This window comes from Micropterus salmoides, unplaced genomic scaffold (assembly GCF_014851395.1).
Source record: "Micropterus salmoides isolate LMB-PRFRI ecotype aquatic unplaced genomic scaffold, ASM1485139v1 Ms_hic_scaffold_10, whole genome shotgun sequence".
Lineage (NCBI taxonomy): Eukaryota > Metazoa > Chordata > Actinopteri > Centrarchiformes > Centrarchidae > Micropterus > Micropterus salmoides.
Window position 1 is genome coordinate 23,031,981 of NW_024040041.1, and position 23,513 is coordinate 23,055,493.

At 37.8% G+C, this 23,513-nt stretch overlaps 2 protein-coding genes across 5 annotated transcripts; both read right to left on the bottom strand.

The window, feature by feature from the left end:
• Positions 1-296: 296 nt before the first annotated feature.
• On the bottom strand, positions 297-14,185 carry unkl (unk like zinc finger). 4 transcript variants are annotated; one of them, XM_038703475.1, is made up of 16 exons: positions 14,040-14,185; positions 13,183-13,392; positions 11,296-11,472; positions 10,587-10,720; positions 10,340-10,475; positions 10,132-10,249; positions 9,609-9,693; positions 9,203-9,369; positions 8,637-8,825; positions 7,870-7,917; positions 7,544-7,721; positions 7,354-7,443; positions 7,028-7,264; positions 6,529-6,716; positions 6,166-6,423; positions 297-5,985 (listed from the first exon to the last, which is right to left on the bottom strand). In XM_038703475.1, exons 1-16 carry the CDS (start codon positions 14,102-14,104, stop codon positions 5,830-5,832), a joined length of 2,436 nt encoding a protein of 811 aa, XP_038559403.1. In that variant the 5' UTR covers positions 14,105-14,185; the 3' UTR covers positions 297-5,829. The 4 variants fall into 4 exon arrangements, with proteins under 4 accessions (XP_038559403.1, XP_038559420.1, XP_038559413.1 ...); XM_038703492.1 differs by lacking the exon at positions 8,637-8,825 and having other exon boundaries at positions 9,212-9,369; XM_038703485.1 differs by lacking the exon at positions 8,637-8,825.
• A 3,582-nt stretch (positions 14,186-17,767) lies between these two features.
• gper1 (G protein-coupled estrogen receptor 1) lies at positions 17,768-21,447 on the bottom strand. Its single transcript, XM_038703590.1, has 2 exons — positions 21,073-21,447; positions 17,768-19,900 (listed from the first exon to the last, which is right to left on the bottom strand). The coding sequence occupies exon 2, from the start codon at positions 19,489-19,491 to the stop codon at positions 18,406-18,408; it is 1,086 nt and encodes a 361-aa protein (XP_038559518.1). The 5' UTR covers positions 19,492-19,900; positions 21,073-21,447; the 3' UTR covers positions 17,768-18,405.
• Positions 21,448-23,513: the final 2,066 nt, after the last annotated feature.

The following is a 23,513-nucleotide window of genomic DNA, read 5'->3' on the forward strand; positions in this document are numbered from 1 at the left end:
ATTTTTGTGTTCAAAACACAAAAAATATCAATATACCAACAGAATAATTTCTACGATTATCAGTAGAGAATTTCCTACATATTCACACAGCTTGTCACAAAATAAGGGACGTATGTTTTAAATCTATAAATTATTTCTAAACCCACTAACATTTAAGTTAATAAATCCATGAAATGCAGTTTCCTCAGATTTAACTCATTCTCTATTAAATCACTGTATTACCCTGAGAAAAGCACATTTCTCTCTTTATATTTCTGCATTATGCTGACAAATAGAAACTTGAAAACTTGCATTTGTTTTAGTTCTAATAAATTTTTATTGAATAGCAGTTCACAACTAGATGCTACATCATAATGAATTAACTGCGCTCCATAATATCCAGTGACCTATTCATTGAATATCTAATTTAGAACAATACATTCAATATTTCAGGGCTTCAATGTTAAAATAACATTTCTACAGAACTTTCCTAAAGTTTATGGAACAACTGGTTCCACATTCAGATTATTTACTTTTGACAACACTTGTACTAGTATTTCACTTAATTTGAACATCTCCATACATCATACTCATATACATGTACAAGATTGCATAAATCTTCAGGCTCCATTTTCATAATATTAAAAACAAAAAGACAACACAGCAACTAACAATAATGCAAAATAGATTAAACTATTCCATTGCAGAGCATAATGATACATCTATTACAGTTCATTTACAAGAGTCTTCCTATTTGGTGCTTTTCCTTACAAACAATTGAGTTTTTGGTGCCAAATGACTAATTGAGATCAAAATTGTGTATTCAATGGTTAAGTATTGCTGTGTTTTTTGAATTTTATGGCAAATACAGGCTGAGATGAACGATTATCAGTCAATTATAACTGCCTGTGGAACTGGTGAAGAAAATCTCAGAGATTCCAGTGGCCTGAATGCAAAAGGATCATTTAGAAATCACACTGTGGTCCACAAAAATATTGTAAGGCACTGGAATTTTGATTCTAATTAAACATGTTACATTTTTTCATCAGACTGACAGAAAAAAAAAACTGTCTCAGAGATGTATTCTCATGACACCAATTAACACTATTAAAGGCACAAATGTACTTGAAAGTGTTATTGGTCTGTTAAGAGATAAATTTAACACATGTAAAGAAATGTAAGCTGTGCTTACCAAGTGAAGTTTGTTTCATTTATTTTTTAGAAAACTTGAATTGGGGCAAGTAGACCACTAGGAGAGATTAAAGGGCCAATAACAAATTACCATAACAATAACTCAGTTTTAATTATGTCTGTATCTGCCATTAATGCTTGTGACAATCATCATCTGTCTCCTGTAATTTTACAACAACAAAAAAGAAAAAAACTAATTTGGACCACGGCTTTAAGAAATAGAAAACAAATAGTCAGATATAAAGAAAGCACCTTACAGTCCCTGTAGGCCTATCATAACAGCATATAATGCATAACCATCAATTTGTGATTGAGATAATGTAGTTGAGCAAAATAAAAAATAAAAACTTCAAAACAGTAGTTGTGAAGTTTATATGGCCACTTCAGAAGCACAAATGTCATTCACCTTCACATTCCTTCACTGTAGATAACAATTAAACTGACACCAAATTCTTGCTTAAGGTCAGCATGTGCTAGTCAGTATTGCACAAACCTGCCATAAACGTCGATGTATACTTAACACAAAATCAAATATACATATACACATTTTGTAAGGATCTGACCCATGCATTTTTTTTTTTTTTATAATTTGTGTATCAACTCACTATAGCTAACTTTAGATTTAGAAAAAGATGCCATTAATTACTATTAATGAACATTATCTATTTAAGGTACTAGGTGATTACTTTTTAAAATCAATTTAGGTTTCTTATTGAAATAAAACAAAATGATGAAATGTAGTACAAAAGAAATAACAACAGTACAGGTCTTTGGTAAAACTGCAAAAATTGGGCTCAAGTCCATTAATGTAAGCAAAATCCATTACCATAGTCGTGTTGTTTATTCACTATGAGGATATATGGCCTACTGAATGAAATATCTATGCAAAAATCCATCCAAACCCAGAATTCTTGCCACAAGATGCTGGACGTTTTCTCTCTTTCGTCTGGATGGCCTTGGTACTCTGACCTGCCATTTATAACTTTTGGGCAAGAGCCGGCTCTGTTCACAACTACAGGCTCGTCTGTCCGATACCTCAGCATTTATTTGAATTGTGTTCGAGGGTAAATCTTCCCTTTAGAATACAAATTTGCCAGCTTTTTGACAGCTACTAGAACACGACTTTGGTTCATTTTTAGATTATCACACTGACTAGACATCATTAATTTTAGTTGGCTTCACAGGCAACACAAAATAGAATAGAGAATCCTGTGAAATTAGCTGCACTGTACACTGCTATCCAGTGTTAGGGGAAAATACATTTACCTTCAATCATTTAAAAATAAAAAAGGGGACAATCTACAGCAGTACAGGTCTGTGACATCATTCTATGTGACATAAAAGTACTGAAACTGACTCAAATGCATTTACAAATGAATAATTCAATCAAATTAAGATTTAGTCGAGCAGAAGACAGATTATTTCAGTTTCTGAAATCTGAGCTGTGGATGCATAACAACATTCAAACATCTAAATGTATAACAAGAAACTACATTAATACCTTTTCCAGTAGCAGCGAAGCTTGCGGAAATTATTAAGCCTTTACTACACTAAAAATAAGTCAATACAAATATTCTGGCAGTGTGACACAGTGCGGACTTTTTTTTTTCTTTTTTTTGTAGCTGGTTAATATATCGCATAACATGCAATACCAGAAGTGTTTAGGTTGCCTTTTATGCAGTAATATAATCATGAAAATGCTAAAATACCACAACCTCTCTTGATATTTTTCCTCTGAGTTGCTTAATTGTCATTTATGAGAATGTAAACAATGCATTTTCCCATATAAGTAGCAAAAGGTGTACCTGTAGATACATGATTTCTATTGAATTTAAAGCAAAAATACAAAGATTTCTTAACACAGTAGAAGGTCATTTCAATTAGAGGAACCTAAGCACAAATCCTAAGCAGAATCCAACTTACAAGTTAACTACGGAATTCTTCATTCACTGCTGAATTATAACAATAAAAACAAATGAAAGTTACTCAACTGTTTAAACAGCATTATATGTTGCTATACAAATTCACTCTCTTTGAACACTCCCAAATGTTAAATTGAAAAACCTAATTTCAAAGACTGAAGCTGCACTAAAAGAGCACCACGGCCAAGGAATGAGTGGGAGGGGAGAAGAGAGGTTAATTTCTAAAGGTTGAAGTCAGGACCACAGGTACTGACAATTGTTTGTTTTTAATCTTCTGCCAAAATACTTGAATGGGATTGGGCCAAATACACTGGCATATATTTATATATACACATATAGTCATACACATGTCGATGCTTCTGCAAAGTTAAACAAGACATGTTATGCAGAAACCTGTGGACAAGCTTCAACTACTTGTGTTTGCTCTGACAATTCTACACATAACCTTTCAACTAAGGCAAGGCACTTTAGAGTTAGAGGCCGATATGTTCTAGACAAGGTCAAGAGGCTAGATTTCTACAAAAATCACCATCTCAGGCTTTTAGCAAATACAATACATGCTTCTCTAATGGCTAAGCTATATAAGTCTCTACAAAACAAAACTAACTGATTGAATAACAGCCTTAACATGTAGCATGTGCCTTACTGATATTACAGCTGCTGGTTATGCCTAAAATGCATTTTAAATTTGCACTTATTTGATTGAAATTTTATAAATCTAACTATGAAAGTAGAAACTATTAAGTACTTTTCTATGAAACCTTAATATGTAGATCCATGCCATGAGTTAATAGGAAATATGAAATATTCAAATGATGTTTCACAGTACACACAAAAGCTTCAGACATTAGCTTATATAGAAAAAAAAAATTATAAATCTAAAAAAAGACACAAAAGAACATCTACAAAGCAGCTTGAAGCAAATTTCTATATACCCTTTAATAATAAAGTCCCAGGTCAACAAAGTGCTTTAGTAAGAAATCAATCTTCTTCAGAAAGTTGGTCAAAATAATGATGCTTGACTGGCTGCATTAAAAAATGTTAATGAAAATTTGTTTTTTTATTTAGAAAATGTGCCTTTACTTAAAGAGGAACATTGTACAATCTCAGCATTTATGTGTTTTGTTGCTTCCTTGGTTAGTCTGATTTATAGATACAGGTGTGGATCAGCGCCAATACTTCACTGGATGTGAATCTGCATATTTAGTTTCTATTGATGAACAATACTTCAGAAGATTACTATATTCTCATCATTCATGAGTATTTATTCCTCAGAGCACAGAGCTTCTAAACTTTCAAGCATTTTCTGGTACAATGAAGTTGATCAGCAACCCATTTCACACACAGCTCTGTAAAAGGTACACAAAGGTTTTTTTCTTCTTTCTGGAATTCTGTGAGGCTAAAACAAAAATATGATTTCTGAATTTAGTATCAGTCACATTCAGGTTCTGGGATGTCTGGTTTCTTGAATTGTTCCCCAAACCTCCCAACTGAATTTTTTTGATTTAGATTTAGTATTCCTCTTTAATTAAAGAAAAATCTGCTTTGAGTTTTGCCCATTTTATGTTTAACGTCACCGGACTAGTTAAGTGTAAGTGAACTCTACACAGTGATTTCCTTGCATCTGAGATCCCAACCTGGAATGCCTATGGCACTAGCTATAGTGGTAAAATATCAACAATGGCTTTGTCTATATTTTTGTAAAATTGTGTGGGACTGTTTGATCCACAATGGGAAAATGTTCATTTTCAAATTCCCCTACGGAAGTCAGTGGGCTCAAGGTCCACTCCCTTTGATATTATTACAAAGGATACTACATCAAACTTGTTCCACCCTCAGAATGAAAGAAGAATTACCTAAAGACCTGCAGTATGACAAGTCTTTTATGTGCATTTTTAAAACTACAACTATCTGTTTTCAGTTAAGATATAATATTATAGTTACCGTGAGTATGTTTTCTTTCTTCAATCACAAGAATCTGTGATGTACTACAACCTTTTATTGCCTTTACACAAATTTTCGCAGTAATTTCTGAAAAGCTGCGGTGGAAATGTCTTGTTAAAAATTTGCTGTGGTTGGACTTTTAAGTGCATTAAGTACAGAAGGAGCAACCTCAGGTTATCAGAGATGTATCCACACAAGTACAGTGAAGTAAGAATCCATAAACAGCAGAACATGAGGGCAGAAATACGAACTCACACGCATCAATGCCTTTGTGTATACGGCTTTTAACCAAGTTTAACGCTCCTGTTTTTACATTTTCTTTCTTAAAAATCTGTAAAATTTGTATTTACGGTAAGAGCAATATGTCAGGTTGGCAGTGCATATTTGCATTTTGTTTGGGCAAAGCAGCCACATTCTGCGTTTAGCCTAAATTAATTCATGACAAAGTATAAACAAAATGTCTCCACACCACATTTATGTCCTTTAGACTGCCCCGAGTCCTGATTGCGATGCCTTTTCTCAAATCTTCAAAGTAATTTAATATTCTAATTTGCATAAAGAAAGCTATCTGGTTGCCATGGTAATGTGCACATAAAATGAGCAAATACTATAATGACTGAAACCCCTGTACACAATTTGATTCATAATACTATGTTTTGTCAGTCAAACATCATTTTATTCTAAATTAATTCAACCACTGTATGAAACAGACATTGTTATTTAGAAAATGTAATATCTATTAGTAGTTTTTCAAAGGGCTAATTCTTTACATAGTACCTCGAGTAATTGTACATCACCACTTCAATATTTTTGTTCTACAGTAGGGACATTCTGTTTTACTAGGTGCACAGTTGTCACATAGTACATAATGTTGGCAAGGCTGCAGAACAATGCAACGATCATGCTTTTGGCAAACTATACATTTCTTTGACTGAAGCTGATATATTACCTGTTGAGGAAGAGAAGAATGAGTATCAGCTGCAACTTAGGAAAATACAGTTCATGCAGACTTTTCAAATAAGCATGCTTGATGACAAAACGTGGATCTGAATGATAGCTGGATAAACCGTTTTAAAAACTATTGTAGATGCTACAAGTGAAATGCGGTGAGTGATCTAGTCTTCCTTACCCCATCTATAAGGTCTAGGTCATTACGCAGCTGATTCTGGATGGAGTGAAGCTTTGACAAGGGGAGCTGGTCCAGCTCTCCATAGCTACGTAGAAGAGGTGTTCCAGGGGTGCGACAAAGCACGTCAAAGTCCCCTTGGAGCTCTTTCAGCTTGCGCTCCGTTTCCTCCCATTTCTGTTCTGCCAGCTGCCGCTCTGCCTCGGCTTTTTTTGCATGTTCCTTTGCTTCATGAGCGTCTTTCTGGCAAGCTTCACAGGCCTGGAACAAAGTTGAGTCTTGTGATTAAAAAACAAACAAAACTATGCTATCTATGAAAAGGCTCTAAGAAATACACTATAATAAGAGTTCATTTAAAAGACTGACTTGCTTGACCTGATGCCAGGCCTCCTCCCATTGTTTGATCTTCCTCTTGGCCTCGTCCAGCTCTCTAAAAAGGCGAGCAAGATCAGCAGTGCTGGTTGTGGAGGTTAGGCTGCTGAAAACTGGAGATGGACTTGGTGAAAAGCTGCCACTTACAAAGTCCCAAATGCTGCTCGCACCTCCATTCAAGCCTAGGTGAGTGATGAGTTATAATCACAAGGAAGACCAAGCACAAAGTGAACAGTTGGTAGAGGCTGTGTGTGAAACTGTGTCACACAGCTGTCTGGTATTTCAAACTCTTTTAATCAATCCTAAATTGATTATTCTTTGTAGGGATTACTTTGTTAAACTAAAATGTTGTTTCCTGCACAATCAAAGTTTAATTGCCAAATTTCTCATCTTAATTTATGCATACTGGATTACACATGTAAGTAAAGTGGAAGGAGTGCTCAATACTGAAGCGCTCACTTTGTGAGCAGAATGTATGATGCTATCAGCTTACCCAAAGAGTTCTGGGAAGAGGAGGTGGGTGTTCCCAGAAGCCCATGCTCTTGCTTGGCTAACATGTTTGAAGGTTGATTTTGCTGCGATACCGTCCCAGACAGCAGTGACTGCGACAGAGACTGGGAGAGGGAGCTTAGTGGGGAGGTGGAGAGTGACGACGAGGAATTAAAAGACGACGATCGTGCCAGGGAGCCAGGAATGTTAACCGGAGCAGATCCACCTAGCACCCTTTGACCTGTGGGGATAAAGTAAATAAAAATGGTGAGGCCATTTGTGATCAACTGGTCAAAAAACTGAAAGTAGTAACAAACTAGGTGTCCTTACTTGCCAGTCCTACACTGTTGTCTTGTTCCTCAAACTCCTTATCAAGAGATGCAACATTAATGTCACTGAAGTTGAGATCCAGAGCGGATCCTGAAGGAAAACAAAATACATCTGGCTGACATTTGACAATAAAATAAAGGGAGGCAGTAGTCAGCTCAACTGGTTTAAAGTTGACTTTACATATGCATACCAATGACAGACTCCACTGTGTTGCTCCCTGGATAGAAAGGAGTGGCTTTTGCATTCATTGTTGATAAGGTGGTGGGTGAAGAGCTATCGGAGCCAATACTAGAAGCCAAGCTGGATGTTATACTGGAGGTAAAGCTTGATGCCAAAGGGTTCACCGCAGAGAATACAGTATTTTGTGTCTAAAAGGAAAACACAGAAGGACGCTGTTTAATTCCCAATGTCGTTAATTACTGTTAAGGCTTTCAAATTAAATAAATATATTACATGCTATGTAACATAAATCAAGATTACACTATTTCCCCAAAGAAACCTTTTCAAAACACAAACCTGTTTTTCTTGGTCCAACAATTTCTGATCCTGCCCCTTGTTCTTAATCTAAAAATAATCGAATGACACAGAAACGGCACATTTTAGTGACTAAACTCTAACTTACACCCAGACCGCCAATATCAATTAGCAACCTGACATAAATAAAATATTCTAATTAAACACAGACTTTTCGACCTTAATTCACTTTGCCCCGATGGAGCTACCTGGTATCTGGTAACGTGATTTTCAGTAGTTTTTGTCATGATTTGTGTGGTAACTGTCTACTGAATTACATCCGATCACAAGGTGTGTAAACTGATCATGTAACCTGACTCTGCCTGCCACTTGTAGCTCTAAGTAAAGTCTGTAATTACAACAGCAGATTACAACAGCAGAAAACAGTGAAACCTAAAGAGAATTCTTAATGTAGGATTACAAATACCCCTGGCCTTTTATGCCTTGTGAACTTATTTTTTAGGCAGTCTGATTGTAGTCAAATCACCCCAGGTAAAAACTTGATACTTTATAGCTTCTTCATATTTCAAGAACTCTCATCAAGTGATAAGATACTATTGAGTTTTTGTTAAGAAACGAAAAACACATGAAAAAATTTCAAAGCTGAGACCTAAAAAAGGCGTGATCAAATGAAACTGACATGGCAAATAATGAGTGAGAAATAAATGAAACAATGATTCAAAATGAATGGCAGAAATACATTAAGTGTAAAGCCCTAAGCTGTTTATGTGTTATATTCTTCCTTAAGCTGAAGAGAGCAGACTGTGTACCTGATCCTCACGTTCAAAGCCCGGAGCTTTAGGATAGTTAGACGTCAGAGAGGAGACACTGGATGTGGTGGACTCTGAACATAAACTACTATTAGTTAAGGATTTGGGCCTGCTGATGGATCCCACTGGGGATAACAAACTGTCGCTTCCTGAGCTTGGCGTTACAGTTGAGCTATTAGAACATGAAACCTGAGAAAGAGAAGTGCACATGATCTTAATAAAAATGATCAAAACTTAATAAATAAAACCATTATTCTGAATGGATTATGGAAGCGATGACTTATATCTTAAATATCGCTTTCAATGACAAATGTAGAAATGTAAAACAGTAAAAGAAAATAGTAATAATGACAAATTAAAGTGTAAAAAACATGCCAACAAAAAATGAGAGCAGAGTAAACAACATATCGAAGTAAATGGCTGATTTGTATCAGCTGTATTGTGATTTATGTAGCTACAAAAGCAGGCGTCTATAACTTTTTAAGAAATGAGTCTACTCTTGAAATCCAGTGCCCTGGTTAAGTTAATTGTGACACATTTCCAATTGAAGTACTGGGAAAACATACACTTCCTACTTGTCCGTTGCTACTGGTTGAGCTGGTGGTGGAGTTGCCTCCACTGTTCCACTCGCTGACCGGACATTCTGAATACTGCTGAGAGCCCATCTGGGACTGTGAACTTGACTGTATCGCTGTTAGCAATGAGCTCATGGTTTCTTCTGTAGATGGAATTCCTGAAAGTATTAAAATGAATATTAAAATCATCATATACAATCTCTAATAACATTAATCATTGCGGCTGTGTTTAAATCTTAAATCACCCAGAATGCAGATTTTAAAATTTGGAAAAACCAAGAAATGTCTAAATGTATAAATGTATAAAATTACCTTACCTCAAAAAAGAACTACAAATGTCATAGACTAGTAATTCTCAACTTGAGTACTGAGACAGTATTTACAAACTTTCACTTACTTTCTACATGTGCAAACGCACAAAACGGCCCTCTGGGACAGTATCCAGTTTGTCGCATATCATTGCATTTGGTAGATTTGTAGATCTTAAAGAAAAGGAAAAACAAATCACATCCCAAGGAGATCGAAAGTTAGGGTGTCTGCCTTTGGAAAAACTAATAAGCCACAGTGTTCAGAATCAGAAGAGCAACAATGCCATTAACAAAACAATAAAACCTCATAAATACATTATCTTGGACTTGTGGCAAGATTACAAAGTCAACAACAACAGTTTCAGACTATGTATTATATTTATTATGGTTGTTTTGGTAGCGAGTCAGTTTTAAGGCTTGGGTAAAAGAGCCCACGCTGTCGATACATTTTTACGTCTGCTGTGATCTAATGTATGTCACGTTGCACGTATACAGCAGTCCAACCCACAATAAAACAGCTCATTTAACAAATAAAAATAAACAAGACATAAAAGAGATATAGATAGACAGGCAGAAAAATACATCATTTTCAGAAAAACAAAAATCACTCACCTCTGGGTGAAACTGCTGTTCAGTGCGAGAGTGACAATACTGGCAACTGTCTCCACTGTCACACTTTGAGGGCTCGCCCCATTCATCCCCATGTTTCACATTAGGGCAAGGAGTTGACCTGCATTCATAGAGTCAGAACCTTTAATCCGTTGCAATTACACAACTTAAAACCATTTTTTATTTTGCCTTCAACTGAGCCACATCTTACCTATATTTGAACTTTCTAGGATTTCGTCTTCGGTCTCTACTGTTGTGGTAGTGGGGGCAAGCGTAGCCCTGTCTGCATAGTCTTGGTGGCTTAGTACACTGATCTGTTTTATAATTGGCTAAAACAAAGTTGGTATCTGCAAAAGAAAAGACAAAGTATTACTGTACTTTTTATTTTTATTTTGCAGGACATTAAAAAGTGATTTAGCACTACATGAGCCCACTCTCATCAGAGTGGGGTTACTTACCTTGCCACCGGGGGTCTTCTGTCAGAGTTTTCTCAATCATAGCTTGGCTGGCTAATACGCCAGGCTGCAGATCAGGAATACCTTCACCAGATCCCAGCTGCCCATTTTGAAGAGCTTCTTGTGCTTGGATCTCTCTGTATACATGAAATGAACGTTAATTGTATCCCCAAATTAAAAAAACAAACAACAAAAACTGTGGTTGAACATCCTTAAACTTATTGTGCTGTTAAAAAGAAACTTGCTTGCTGTCTTTAATTGTTAAAAATACTAGAACGCTAAATTCCAGTTGTTTCAAATGATATCTGCTAAACCCAAATCTCAAAATACTTTGACAAACAAAAAGCCAAGTGACACCTTATACTAGAGCATGGAGCATCTGACATATGTTGTCATAATATTAGTCATAGGCAGGTGTGACAACACGGTAATATTAATTGAAATATTATCTCTCACACACACACACACACCTCTCAATAAAACATGTTTATCTAGCATCTGATGTTTGTATTGTTATTTGTCATTTACTGAGCCAAGCCCTAAAAACAAAGTTACAAATCAAACCATGAGTCTGCGGAGCCATTACACCCCCCACAAAAAAGGAATTCTGTTTACATTATGCCTAAATTAGCTGATTTGTCCGTTCCACTGTGAGGCTTATGAGTGAAAAGTTTGGCAGGGAAAAGAGAGGCCACTATTTGCTTTGTGTCACCTGATATCATAGACTGGAGGTCGGAGATCATGTGGCCCATGAGCAAAAGCACAGTGGAGGCCATTCTTCACACAATGCCCTCGAGCATCTGTCTCATGGATACAAGTGCCAGTCTTGTAATAGCGTAGATGGTACTTGCGCTCTGTGTCACCAGTGGTCCGGTGTAAATAAGGACAGCTAAGGAAAGAAGGAAACAAGATTAAAATGTATTACATCAGTTGATAAAACATCTGAATAACAACTGATTTGGCATGACATTAAAATAATGAACAAAAAATGCCAAAACCTTATCAAACATGAAGCACAATTATGTTTTAAATTGAATGCTCCTCTTTATGATATAAGTACAACTTTAAAATGTCTGTGCAGGCAGCGTGTTTTGTTTAAAACACTGTCCAAACAATTCATTAGAAAACCATGAGGATAATCAATTCTAATAAAAGGAAGAAATTCTTATAGTTGTACACATGTTTAGTGAGCAATAAGATTCTACTGTGAATGCAGCGCTGACACACCAGCAATGCCTCAAGACATGTATGGCCAATAAGCCTTGAATAAACCAGTTTTCCTTTCTTGAGCAGCAACAGTTGCTATAGCAACACATAAGGTCATACAAAAATAGCTGCCATTGGCAGAGGAGGAATTATAAGGATTGCATTGCAGTCATTAATTTTACATTAGTTCAATTATCTTTTTTATTTCTATGTGGGACTCAATTAAATGCTGTGCCATATTTAATTCCCAGTCACATAGAGGCTGCTGTCATTTTCTACATGCTGAAAATTAAAAGGGGGAAACCATTGCCACACCTTTTGAGAATTCACATATCTAGTTTCTGTGTGACTAGACAGTTTACTCAATAGTTATGAAAATGCTTGACTCCTCTAAAGCCAAAAGCATGTGTTTAGAAACCGTTTTTCTTCCCGTGATGACAGAGGACAAACGATGTTATGTGCAAAACACAAACTAAATTGGTATCTTCCTGTAGGAACACTGTGGGGAACAGACATTTTTCTTAAATTATGAAGCATGGGAGTAAAATATTTATGCATCAAGTCACACCTTGTCATTAGCTGAAATTAACAGTAATGCTATATAACGCTGGAGGGCGTCCAGAGACTGTCAAATAGCCTTATCTCAGACAAAGAGGTGGGTAAACGGTGAATTCAATCAGAATGGTGGCTGATCACTTAGTTGGTACTCTACATTAGAGAATGCATGCAACAAGAAAAAGGGCAAAGAAGTGGCCCTTGCAATATTGCTATCCATCGTACCTTTAGAGTACTCTTTTCACTGCTGCAAATGTTTGATTACAAAAGCACAGTCCTTTCTTGGTGGTCATTTTAAAATAAACAGTCCCTGCATCAAATTGGCTTTTTACAACCAGACTGGCATTTTATAACCCCAGTTCAGGCCCAGCAAGGCTAATGTGCACATTTGCCATTAATCAGAGAGCTTGTTTATCCTACACACTTGTGCTGCTGTAGCCACAGCCCACTGGTGAAATTAAGATAACGTTTTAATCTATAAGAATGACCCTCAAACATAACATAAAAACACAGGCTTTCAGTCCTCTACAAAATCCTTGATACAGAACAGTTAGCTGCATAGTAGTTAGACTAAAATACAGAACACAATTAAAAGTTCAGTCACAATAAAACTCATAATATGAAGCAATTAAGTACTACTTTAACAAAGAAACCAGAGGTATATCCACATACTTCCTCTTAATGAAGACACATCCCACCCCAACGCCATTTAAAACAGAAACACTACCACTGAGGAAATGTCCTGATTGCTCGAGGATGATCATCCCAAATATGTCAGCAAAACATCAGCCATCTGTCAGCAGCTGTATCGTGACACACTGACACAACAGGGACTTACTCATCTCCATCTGGGCAAATGCCTGTGGTCTCGTCGTACTTCGTGCAGTACACGTCGGGGCTGTAGTTAAAAGTTCCGTCTCTTCTCCTTATGGGTCGTCTTCGCCGCTGGTTGAGAAAATGCCAATTAAAGCACGTAAAGGGTCTGTGCTGCGTACACTTATGCTGGAGGAACAACGGGCACTGCTCTGTCCTGAACTCCTTCAAGTATCTGAAACAAGAGAAAACCAATAAAATGCATCAGGAACCGGGTTTTACAATAATTATTAACTAAGAAATAAGAAAAAGGCAAGGAATTAGTTCAGAGACAGATGCCGTTTTATGCTGCTAGTAGTTTAGCCTACTATATATTTTGGGTCACTGGCGTTAGCTCGCTATTCAAAGAGCAAACTACGTACGTATTTCGACGTAACACTGGTTGAAAGTCCCTGAGCGTACGTCTATAAATGTGCGTAGCAAGAAGGAACTCAAAATAAGGCCGAGCTATTTACAAGCAGACTGGGTAGCGAGTTCCTGGCTAATAATTTAGCAGACCGAGTTGACGGTTTAACATTCAACGGATTATTCAAAACACTTCCTCAAGTCTGTAAAACAACTGTTCACGATTCCGTTAAGGACTGGCTTGTCTATTAAGTGATTGAAGACGCCCGTGTTTCCTACATTAGGGTTGATGTCGTTAGCGTGCAGTCGCTGTTTGCTATGCAACGTTAGGTAGTCACAAAGCCAGGAAAAGCACCATGTTTGTAACACACACAATAGTTGAGGAATGCAAGAAATGAAACCGCGTATAGGTGCACGTGCAAATAACGCTTTCGGCAAAAAGCGATTTAGTTGTTTCTCTGCAGTAGCTTTACTCACGTATAGTGGGTAGGTTTCTCGGTTTGAGGGGACGCATTGGCCGCCGTTTTCGAAACCGACGGCATTTTCAGTCAAAACAATGAATTGCGCATGCGCTCGGATCTGTTGCTCGCGTGCATGCACGTCCGCCTGCACGCCAGCGCACTGCAAACATCAATGCAGGGGGCGCTGCACAGATGAGACTGTGTGACATACTTCACTTCTGAGACTGTTATGTCTACTGGTTTGACATATCTGATTCTCTTACCTCTTACCTGTTTCTTTTTGTTGTTGAATAAAGGCTACATTTGAAATCAAATTAAGGAATATTTCCCCTACATTCACAACAGTGAAGGAAATTCTACCCTTTCTGTCAAAAGATCCTGGAAGCTATAGTCTGTATCTTTTATAGACTAAACTCTGGTCTTCAGGGCTCATTTTGAAAAAGTCTGTTAATTCCATCTTCCTTATTGTCTATTATCTGCAGTATCATTGGCAAAAATCTCTTAATTTAATTTAATGTCCTAAAATAGTCTATTTTAGATTATTGATCAGACACCAGTGAAATGTCAAAGTCAGTTTTAAATGAATAAATGGCCTTGCCCCAAATAAGTGGTAACTGTAAGCAACGTCTTCTTCATTACCTTTTTTGGTAAAAGTGAATGAAATGCCTTAATAACCAATTAGAAGTGTTCAATATGCAAAGCAAACATGTGACTACTGAATGAAGAAGGATATGAAAGACTTTTGTTAACTTAAGACTTCCTCATGTGAAAAGGCATATCGTCTCACAGGCAGCTCAACATATTGTGATATACCGTAGGTTACTCCTCTTCCTTTATTTGATTTGAAATATAGACAAGGGTTAATTGCTTACATTTTTACAATTTACTACTGTTTGCATCACCAGCTTATCGGTTTTTATCTCAGTGGTCTACATCCTTTAGGCCAATACATTTTGCATTTGGCATACAGTCTAAATATAACTTTAAATTAATTTTCTTTTTAATTTTTACATTTTACCATAGTTCTATATTAATTTCACAGTATTTTGTAATGCATGCGTTAATGCATGTGTTCTTTGTCGAGTAACAAATAAAGTAAGTCTGATCTTATTTAGGAAATTATAAAGCAACTAATCTGGCAGAGCAGAGCTTGTTTAATATAACATGCATTGCAGAGTCCTTAAGCTTTTTCTTTTATGGTTCACTAGTAGACACTACAAGAAGTTTACTTTTGTATTTATTCCGATCACTCTATGATCTGCCTTCAACATCAATTTGCAATTTTGTGATTTAAGTTTTGGCGCTAAAAATCTAATTTTGTTTTCAAGTGCCTTAATATACAATATATTGGCATCAAGCAATTTGAATGTGTCCGCCTCATCGTACAGCATGTCAAACTCCAGTCCTTTTTCTTTCCGTCTGTATTGGGAAGCTAATCTGTTCTATTCAGCTCCTCTTTCCTGTAAGGGATTTTAATTTACAAATGCAATTATATGTCTAATCCATTATTTAGCTGCTGAGGTCCACCGAGTACACTACCTTGTAATTATGCATCAACCCTGAACTATCCAGTTGTAATTACTTTGATATGCCCCACCCCCACTCAGCTTAGACAATGTCCAGTACCTTTCTTACATTAGAACATTTTTAAGGGTGCTTGCCTTTATTTAGAATCATATGTTGCCTGCTTTATTTTGTGCAAATTTTAAGCAGCCAAAGCAGAGTGCCAGATTGTCATAAATTTATAGTTTTCTTGTTGGCTGTAACCTACTTTATTTCCACCTGCTGCGCTGCTTTCTATTTTCAGTTCATGGCACAATTGTTGTTGTATGTTTAGTGGTGGTCCTGTGTTGAACTCTTAACTGTGTTGTGTATTTTTTTTATATGTGTGATAATTTTGGAGTCATGATTGTATTTTTGTTTTAGAGAAGTCAAATTTGCCAGACAAATTTCCACTAAGGTGGACAATAAAGTTAAAGTTAAAAGTTAACATGTTAATTTGCCCAATATTATGCAAGAATAACCAACAGATATAGTATTATGTTTTATTTAACCAAATTAATTTTTTGCTCACAGACTCATTGTTTAATTATACCATCATCCAAAGGAAGTATTGAATGTAAGCAAAGGGAAAGTCACACCCTTTCTCCATTCTGTGACGTCAGTCACCACAAACCTTTAACCTTACTTAGTAGCCTCAGCTGTACACACAGTCTACTGTCAACGTCTTCTCACAGTATCCCGAATGTGTGTGTTTGCATGTGTGATGTGAAGATGATCCATTGCCTCTCCCACAGTGGTGAACTTGGAGGGTCTTGGCTCTGGTGTCTAGGTGTTGCTTGTTCATATAAATGAAGTAGGCAGCTTTCATTGCCTGTTTTCCTGTCTTTGTGTCCTCTGTGGCTCTGAAAGGCATGCTGTTTACAGACAATTCTAGCCTTCGTGTGTAAATACAAATACAAATATATAAGCTATAGTTAAACCTGCCTTTGTCATGAATGAATGCTTACTTGCACGGAAGGACATAACATTGTGTGATAAAAAACTCATGCAAAACTTCACTTACCACAACGAGTTTAGCATTTTTTGCAAAACTCTTATAAACAATCACTCAAGTGATCCTCAGTGCTGCGTTCCCAGGCTGCTGGGACTGTTACAGCTGGAATAACAGTTTGTGGTTTGGACTCCTGTTTTCCCATTCAGGCCATTATCTCTGGCTGCCTCATGCACAAACACAGCTCAGGCCCACCGCAGGCTGGCAATGCACAGATTTTATACAGTCCTATAGATGTACACTCATCAACATAGGTGTGATAGAGTTTCCTGTACTGTACCTTTTGTTGGTGCTACATAATACATCCACCTCTTTCTTCCTAATGCACAGAACCTGTTGGACATGCAGTGTTTGTTTTTCCAAAAATGTAAATAAAAAAGGGGGATATTCTATACACCCTGTTATATTTCATGTAATGCAGTTAACTGTGAGCACTGTTGAATTTAATTGAATATTACAGAAAAATAATTTATGTTTCCTCTGACAGATCAACAAATAATTTGAGGCTGTAAAATGTTATAGCAGGTTTCATAAAAACCTCTGCTATTGAGGCTCTGATCGGAATTTAAAATCTTAAACCTGCACCTGTGTGTCCTGGTAATCTGCATTACATTAACCTGTAATCAATGTGTTAATGAGCAGCTTTGTACTGTCAAAAGAATTTTATGAAATTGCAAATGATGAGAGAATCCACACATCCAGTGATGACTAGTGATGGGATCACTATGAGTATCAAAATATGTCTGATGTCGTGTGTTTGATTTTAGTATTTGTATTAACTGAAAAAAAAAATAGCTGAATCAGTTCAGACAGAAAAACAAGCCACAAATGTGCAGATGAATTATGTTTTACATAGAAAACAGTTTGTCATGGGCCCATTACTTACATCTACAGTTGGCCATTGCTGTTTATCAGTGCAATATATGTAAAAGACGGGTAAGAACAAAAGATTGAAGCAGCTTCATGGTGTCAATTGAATGTCACTGAAAGATGTGTTTACGCAGTCTTGTTCCCTCCTGGCAAAACAACACCTGCCTCTTTGCTCTACCATCATGTTAAAAGGAACTGACAAGTGGGATAATAACTCATCTGTCTTTGAATTGAGCATTACTACATTAACCACAGTAGGTATGAACTCAGACATCAGATTTTGGAGATGAATCCCACATAAAAAAGTTCAATATAACAAATAAGAAATAAAGGTTGTAGCTACATAACCCTTTATTTATTCCATGTAAGACTTGAAACCATGTACAAAACTAGCTAGGCCTTGTTTTTCTTTTTACATTATACAAATGACAGTACATATGGATTTTTAACTGAAATGAAGGTCTGTATTATAGATCATACCATGTAAAAGATTTCATTGCTGTCTGTCTTATACAAAAACTGGTCTCTTCTGACACTTCTCTATCCATTAGTTATCTTTGCCCACTGGCTGTACTTCAAGGTTAGATGCTGACATTTTGCTACTCACTAGCAATTTACTGTTGCCCACCACCTGAAGTCCACACCAAATACATGTCCAAATCCAATGTGCAGATAAACAGATAAGTAGCCTACTGTAGGCACATTGCTATCAACTCAAAGAGATGCATACATCAAATAATTTTCATCCCTCTATGAGTGTACATTCTTGGTGCTTTTGTTCAGAAAGTGAGCAGGTTAACTGAGACACTGGTACAACTATGAGGCAAAGCTAAAAAAAACAGATGAAGAAAGCTGAGGTAATATTTCACACTGGGTGATATATCACTTTGATATGATGAAGAATTGTTAACATATTTTGTGCACTCAGTTTCATAACAATTGTCCCTCTTCTTAACAGTCACACCTCCGACACTTCGCTCCTGACAGGGAGGTGTAAATCGAGGCCGTGGTGGCAGAAGCGGTTCACTACTGACCAGCTGGCCTTCTGCTTAATGAAGAGACGCAGTTTGTCCCTGAAGGTTTCTCCAAGAAAGCTGTAGATAATAGGGTTGAGGCAGCTATTGGAGAAAGCTGCCAGATTAACAATGTGGCCTGTGAGTGGGTAGTCATGCCACAGGGTGGTAGCAGTCCTCTGCGACGGGTCAGCTGTCCCCTGCAGCAGCTGGATGCTGATGAAAACGTTCTCTGGCAGCCAGCAGATGAAGAACACCAGAACCACCACCACGATCATGCGCAGGGCTTTCTGCCGCCGTGGCCATAATCCACGGTGCTTCTGGGCCCTCATGAGGATCCGCCCAATCAGAGAATAGCATAGACCAATGACAGAGAAGGGCACCAAAAAGCCAATGGTTACCTCCAGCCACTGAATCTCAAAGACGTTGGCAAAGCAGAAGTGCACCTCACCCCTGTGCTGGGTCTGCACAATGGTGAAAGGGAGAAGGGTGGCCAGGATGGAGGCCATCCAGATGAGGCCACAGCTCAGCTTGGCGTGCTGCATAGTCCTCAGCGGGCTGCTGCTCATGGAGTTAGCTAAGGCAACGTATCGGTCAAAGCTCATCCATGTGAGAAAGAAGATGCTGCTGTACATGTTGACCTGCAGGAAAAGGGACATGAAGGTGCAGAGGACAGCGTAGTCATAATACTTCTCATTCAGATTAAAGACCTCGATAAGGGAATCTGCCACAAGGATGAGGTCAGCTACAGCCAGGTTAACAAAGTAAAGGTCGGGAATGGTCATCTTCTCTCTGTGGTTCAGGTTCACCACTAGGATTAAGATGTTACCAATAAATCCAATAGGGAAGAGAAGAATGGTGTACAGGCAGGACAAGAAGAGACCAATAACGTAAGATTGGTATTTGTCAGTCAAATATGTTGCATTATGCTCATATGAAGTGTTCAGTTGTTCTGTACTGTTAACATATATCCAGACCAGAGAGGTTGTCTGCACTTCCATACTGACTGTGGTTGGACTCTCTGGAATCATGGGCTACATGTAAGACACCTGTAGCTGCTACATCATTAGACCTTGTTAGTTCCCAGTTGTGTCTCTTCAAAGGGCAAATCATCTATGCTGTGTTTGCATGCTGACAGAAGTCAGGTGACTGGAACAAAACGGTTACGGTTTGCTTGACCCCATGCTGACATCAAAGTTCATCTACCAATAGATTCCAGACACAAAACAGAAGCACCTCCATGTCTTAAAATTGTCTTTGGCCTTTGTAACCTGATGACTCACATCATCCAGCCTGTCCAAACTGTGGTCCTGAGATTAGGGTCGACTTATTTCTCCTCTTTTGTGTCATCTGATTTGAGTGCTGCTTTATCTCTTCAAGTCCATGTGCATCTTTATTCAATGAGCCTTGGCCAGAGACGCTATTGCTGTGACACCTGAGCTGTGGAGAGAAGACAAAAAAAAAATCAGACCATGAAAGATAATTATGTGCACAGCAGCAATCTCGTATGCAGTTAAGTGAGAATAACTCAAAGTTGTAGCACTTGTTTTACTACAAAAAATGTAAACATTTGAAGATCAAGTACGCAAATGACACAAACCCACTTTGGTGAAAATGGACGGCTGACAACTTAGAAAGCACATTAACATTCAAGCTTCAGACTTAAACAGATGCATTGAAATCCTCCTTAGAAATCCTCAGCCAATCCGAGCTCACTTAAAACAGTTTGTCCTGACTTGATAACTATTAATTGGCGAGATGAAAGCATATTTGTCATTAACATTTAACAAACCTCTGTGTGAACCCTTTACACAATTTTTAATTCATGTAACACAAAATCTATGTTTTAAATTAACTGTGAGCTTTTACATGACAAACTAACCTCTTTCTTTGCGGACGATTTTTAGGCCCAAAATCTCAGACCTTCCCTGGTGATAGAAAGACTGTATTCTGTTTGGCAAGGACTCTTTAGCAAACATGCCTAGCCCTTAGAGTTTTATATGCACCAGAGGAAACATTCTGCAGTATTAATGCATTGTTATTAACAGTAATATTCATAGCAGTAATTCAACACGGCATCTATGCATGTGAAAGCAAAATATAATAGGATAAATTCAGGCTAGAACTCTTACACCAAACTATCTGTTATAGTTTTTAAATCACTGCTCTGAAGGATACGCACAAAGGAATAATAATTATCACAGCATGAGTAGCATACAGCCTTTCCTTTAGAGAGAAGGTAGGAGACGACATGCTTACTTTTAGTTTTAAAAACTACAAACGACCTGAACTTGTTTCATGACCCATAGAAGCTCTACAATCAGCCACTCAAAACATACTGTATATAATGGAAGAAGATAAAGAGCTAGTTGATGACATATAATACAACTCATTTTGCAAGACATTAGGACATGCCTCCTCCACACTGAAATTGAACAGACACCAAAATAACTGTCAACTGACAGATACATACAGTCTAGTCAGTGTACCACCTATAATCCTATTGCAGACTGTCCTTGTTGTCCATACTTGAAATTGGAATAAAACAAATATAACATTATTCCATAACCATAAATAGTAGCTGAAATGTGGGAATCAAAAGCAACACTTACTTTTTAAAATGTGGGATTTGATGCTCCTCCATGCTTGCCCGGTGCAGAAAGCCAGTGATTTGTAAATCCCATGTCCGGGCTTCTCTCCTGCACCACCTGCTGTTTGGCCCAACCCTGTCTGGAGAGGAGAGGAGGGTGGGAGAGACAGAAAAGCAAGAGATGATCTGTCTCTCATGGTTTGTCACCATGTTTCATCAGGACCCCTTTTCTCTACCTCTTTTCTTTTTTTGCCCGGTTTGTAACTCCCAGGGTCTGCTGAGCATCTAAAAAGATCCAGGAACTGGACCGACTGAGAGCTGATTTCTTTCCACAAAACAAACTTTGGACAGCTAATAAGTACAGTGAGGAGTTTGCTTCAAACAAGGTTGTGTTGTCATGGAAACCACTTATATTTTGTGCAGTATTTGTTCACCTGGGTTGTCTAGCTTTTAGTCTTAAGGGCCATGTAAACACACTGCACATGCTCTTCTTAGCTTTTCCAACAATATGTTTATAAAAACTTTACCTGCTGACCTGTATCGACTACACAACACACAACAAAAGACATTGAACCTTGCTTGTTTTGTGTCCATTTCTCAATACACTCAACAAAAATTATATTCAAATAAGGCTTTAAAAAGCCTTGTGTGCCTTCACTCTCAATAAGGGGGAAAAAGAACAGACAAGGAGCTCCTGGGCAAGGGGAGAAACATTAACATAATTTGAACTAATCTGTGTCCAAGACGTGACTATGGAGACCTATTTGATGTGGAGTTGGCTAGTGTCGTGTCTCTTTGATAGCCTGGATGCATTAATTGCAGAAGCCTGCAATAATGCAGACATACACCATCTGCCACACCAGAGCTATATACTGTATATTGATACTGAACAGATTGCATCATATTCTATTGATATCGTAGGCCTGCTATGATTAAGGCCAAGAAGATTTATTCCTAAATGATCAGTATGCAGCTGCAAAAAACAGCAGTGGGTAGGGGAAATCACTTTGGAATCCTTGTGCAAAATTGGATGAAATCACTTAGAATAGAGGCATCTAATGAGGCGTAAAGGGAGGCAGAGGAGGAAACGGTCTGTGTTCCATGACAACAACAATTTTCAGTTTGCCTCCAAAAGACAGAATGTGACTCTGAGGTCTTCACAAGGCGGGAAGGTCATTTTGTTCATAATCAGCCAGAGGGGAGAGAGAAGTCAAGGCCAAGGCTTGCTCGTTGCCTGGAGGTATGGGGTTGTAGCTCCTTTGGCAGCGCTGTGTACCAGCTCCATGGTTTTGAATGTGATACAAACAACAATAACACAGAGCCAGTGGAGAGGGTGCATGTCAGGAATTTGAAGAGAGGGCAATCACAGCACTCTCAGCGTTCGCACCTCAAGCTCGGACATGGTCTACAGTGTTCTTGGTATGGTTTGGTACAATATAAGATTTACTGAAGCTGCTTTTGAAAAGTTGCAAAGTCAAATCCCGTAATAATGTGTAAAAATACCCATGATCAAGATGCTGCTGTTCAAGGGCTAACATAAGAAGATGAGCCATACTGAGCTGGTGTGTGCATCACTTTAAAAAACCTGGAGTGATGCAAATTTTACTTGTTTTAACTGATACTTTTATCCAAAGAGATTTAACATTTGCTATGTACATCAGGTCGCATGCTCTTGGAGCAACTACTATGTTACTTGCATCTGTATATATCCAATGCACCCTTGCAATAAGGCAGTCTATTTAAACCCTGCCCACGTGTTTGCTCTGCAGCTGATCAAGTAGCATTTACAAATCTTTGTTTTATGTTAGCCTTTTCAGTGCTTGTGCTAACCTACTTATCTTGAGTTGATGTCTTGGCTCTGTCCAGTCCTGTTTTGCTGCTCACAGTATCTCACAACTAGTCAGGTAGAGAGGCAAAAACAAGAATATATCAATCCAGCATATAGCTTTCCAGACATGCAAGGACAAGGAACATCCTGAAGATAGAAAGAAAAGCAAAGACAACTGAGGGAGGTGTGAGGAAACAGTTCTGTGTGGAGTGATTCATAAAGGATCACAGTATCTGCCTTGAAACCAGAAAAGTTGGGGGCTCATAGTAGTTGGCAAATGTTTATGTAGTGCATTTCATACCCAAAGGCCACCCAAAGTGCATTACAGAGTGCACAGGCAAAAGCACAAAAAACTATGGATTAAAACAATAAAAACAAGAAAGCAGAAGCACATAGAATAGAAAATTATAAAAGCAAACAGACAATAGACAAAAACACAGAGTAACAACAATAAAGTAAACAATATAAAGTGCAGAATAGTTAGTGAGTTTGTGTAACAAGTAAAAAAAAATGAAGGCAGCATCTGACAGAAAGGTCAAGCAATGATTTGATCTTGGAGAAGTGAAGTACCTCTGATTAGAGTGCAGATGGCACACAGCCTGCTGTCTTGGAAAAGCAGATTTTGGTAGGAAATG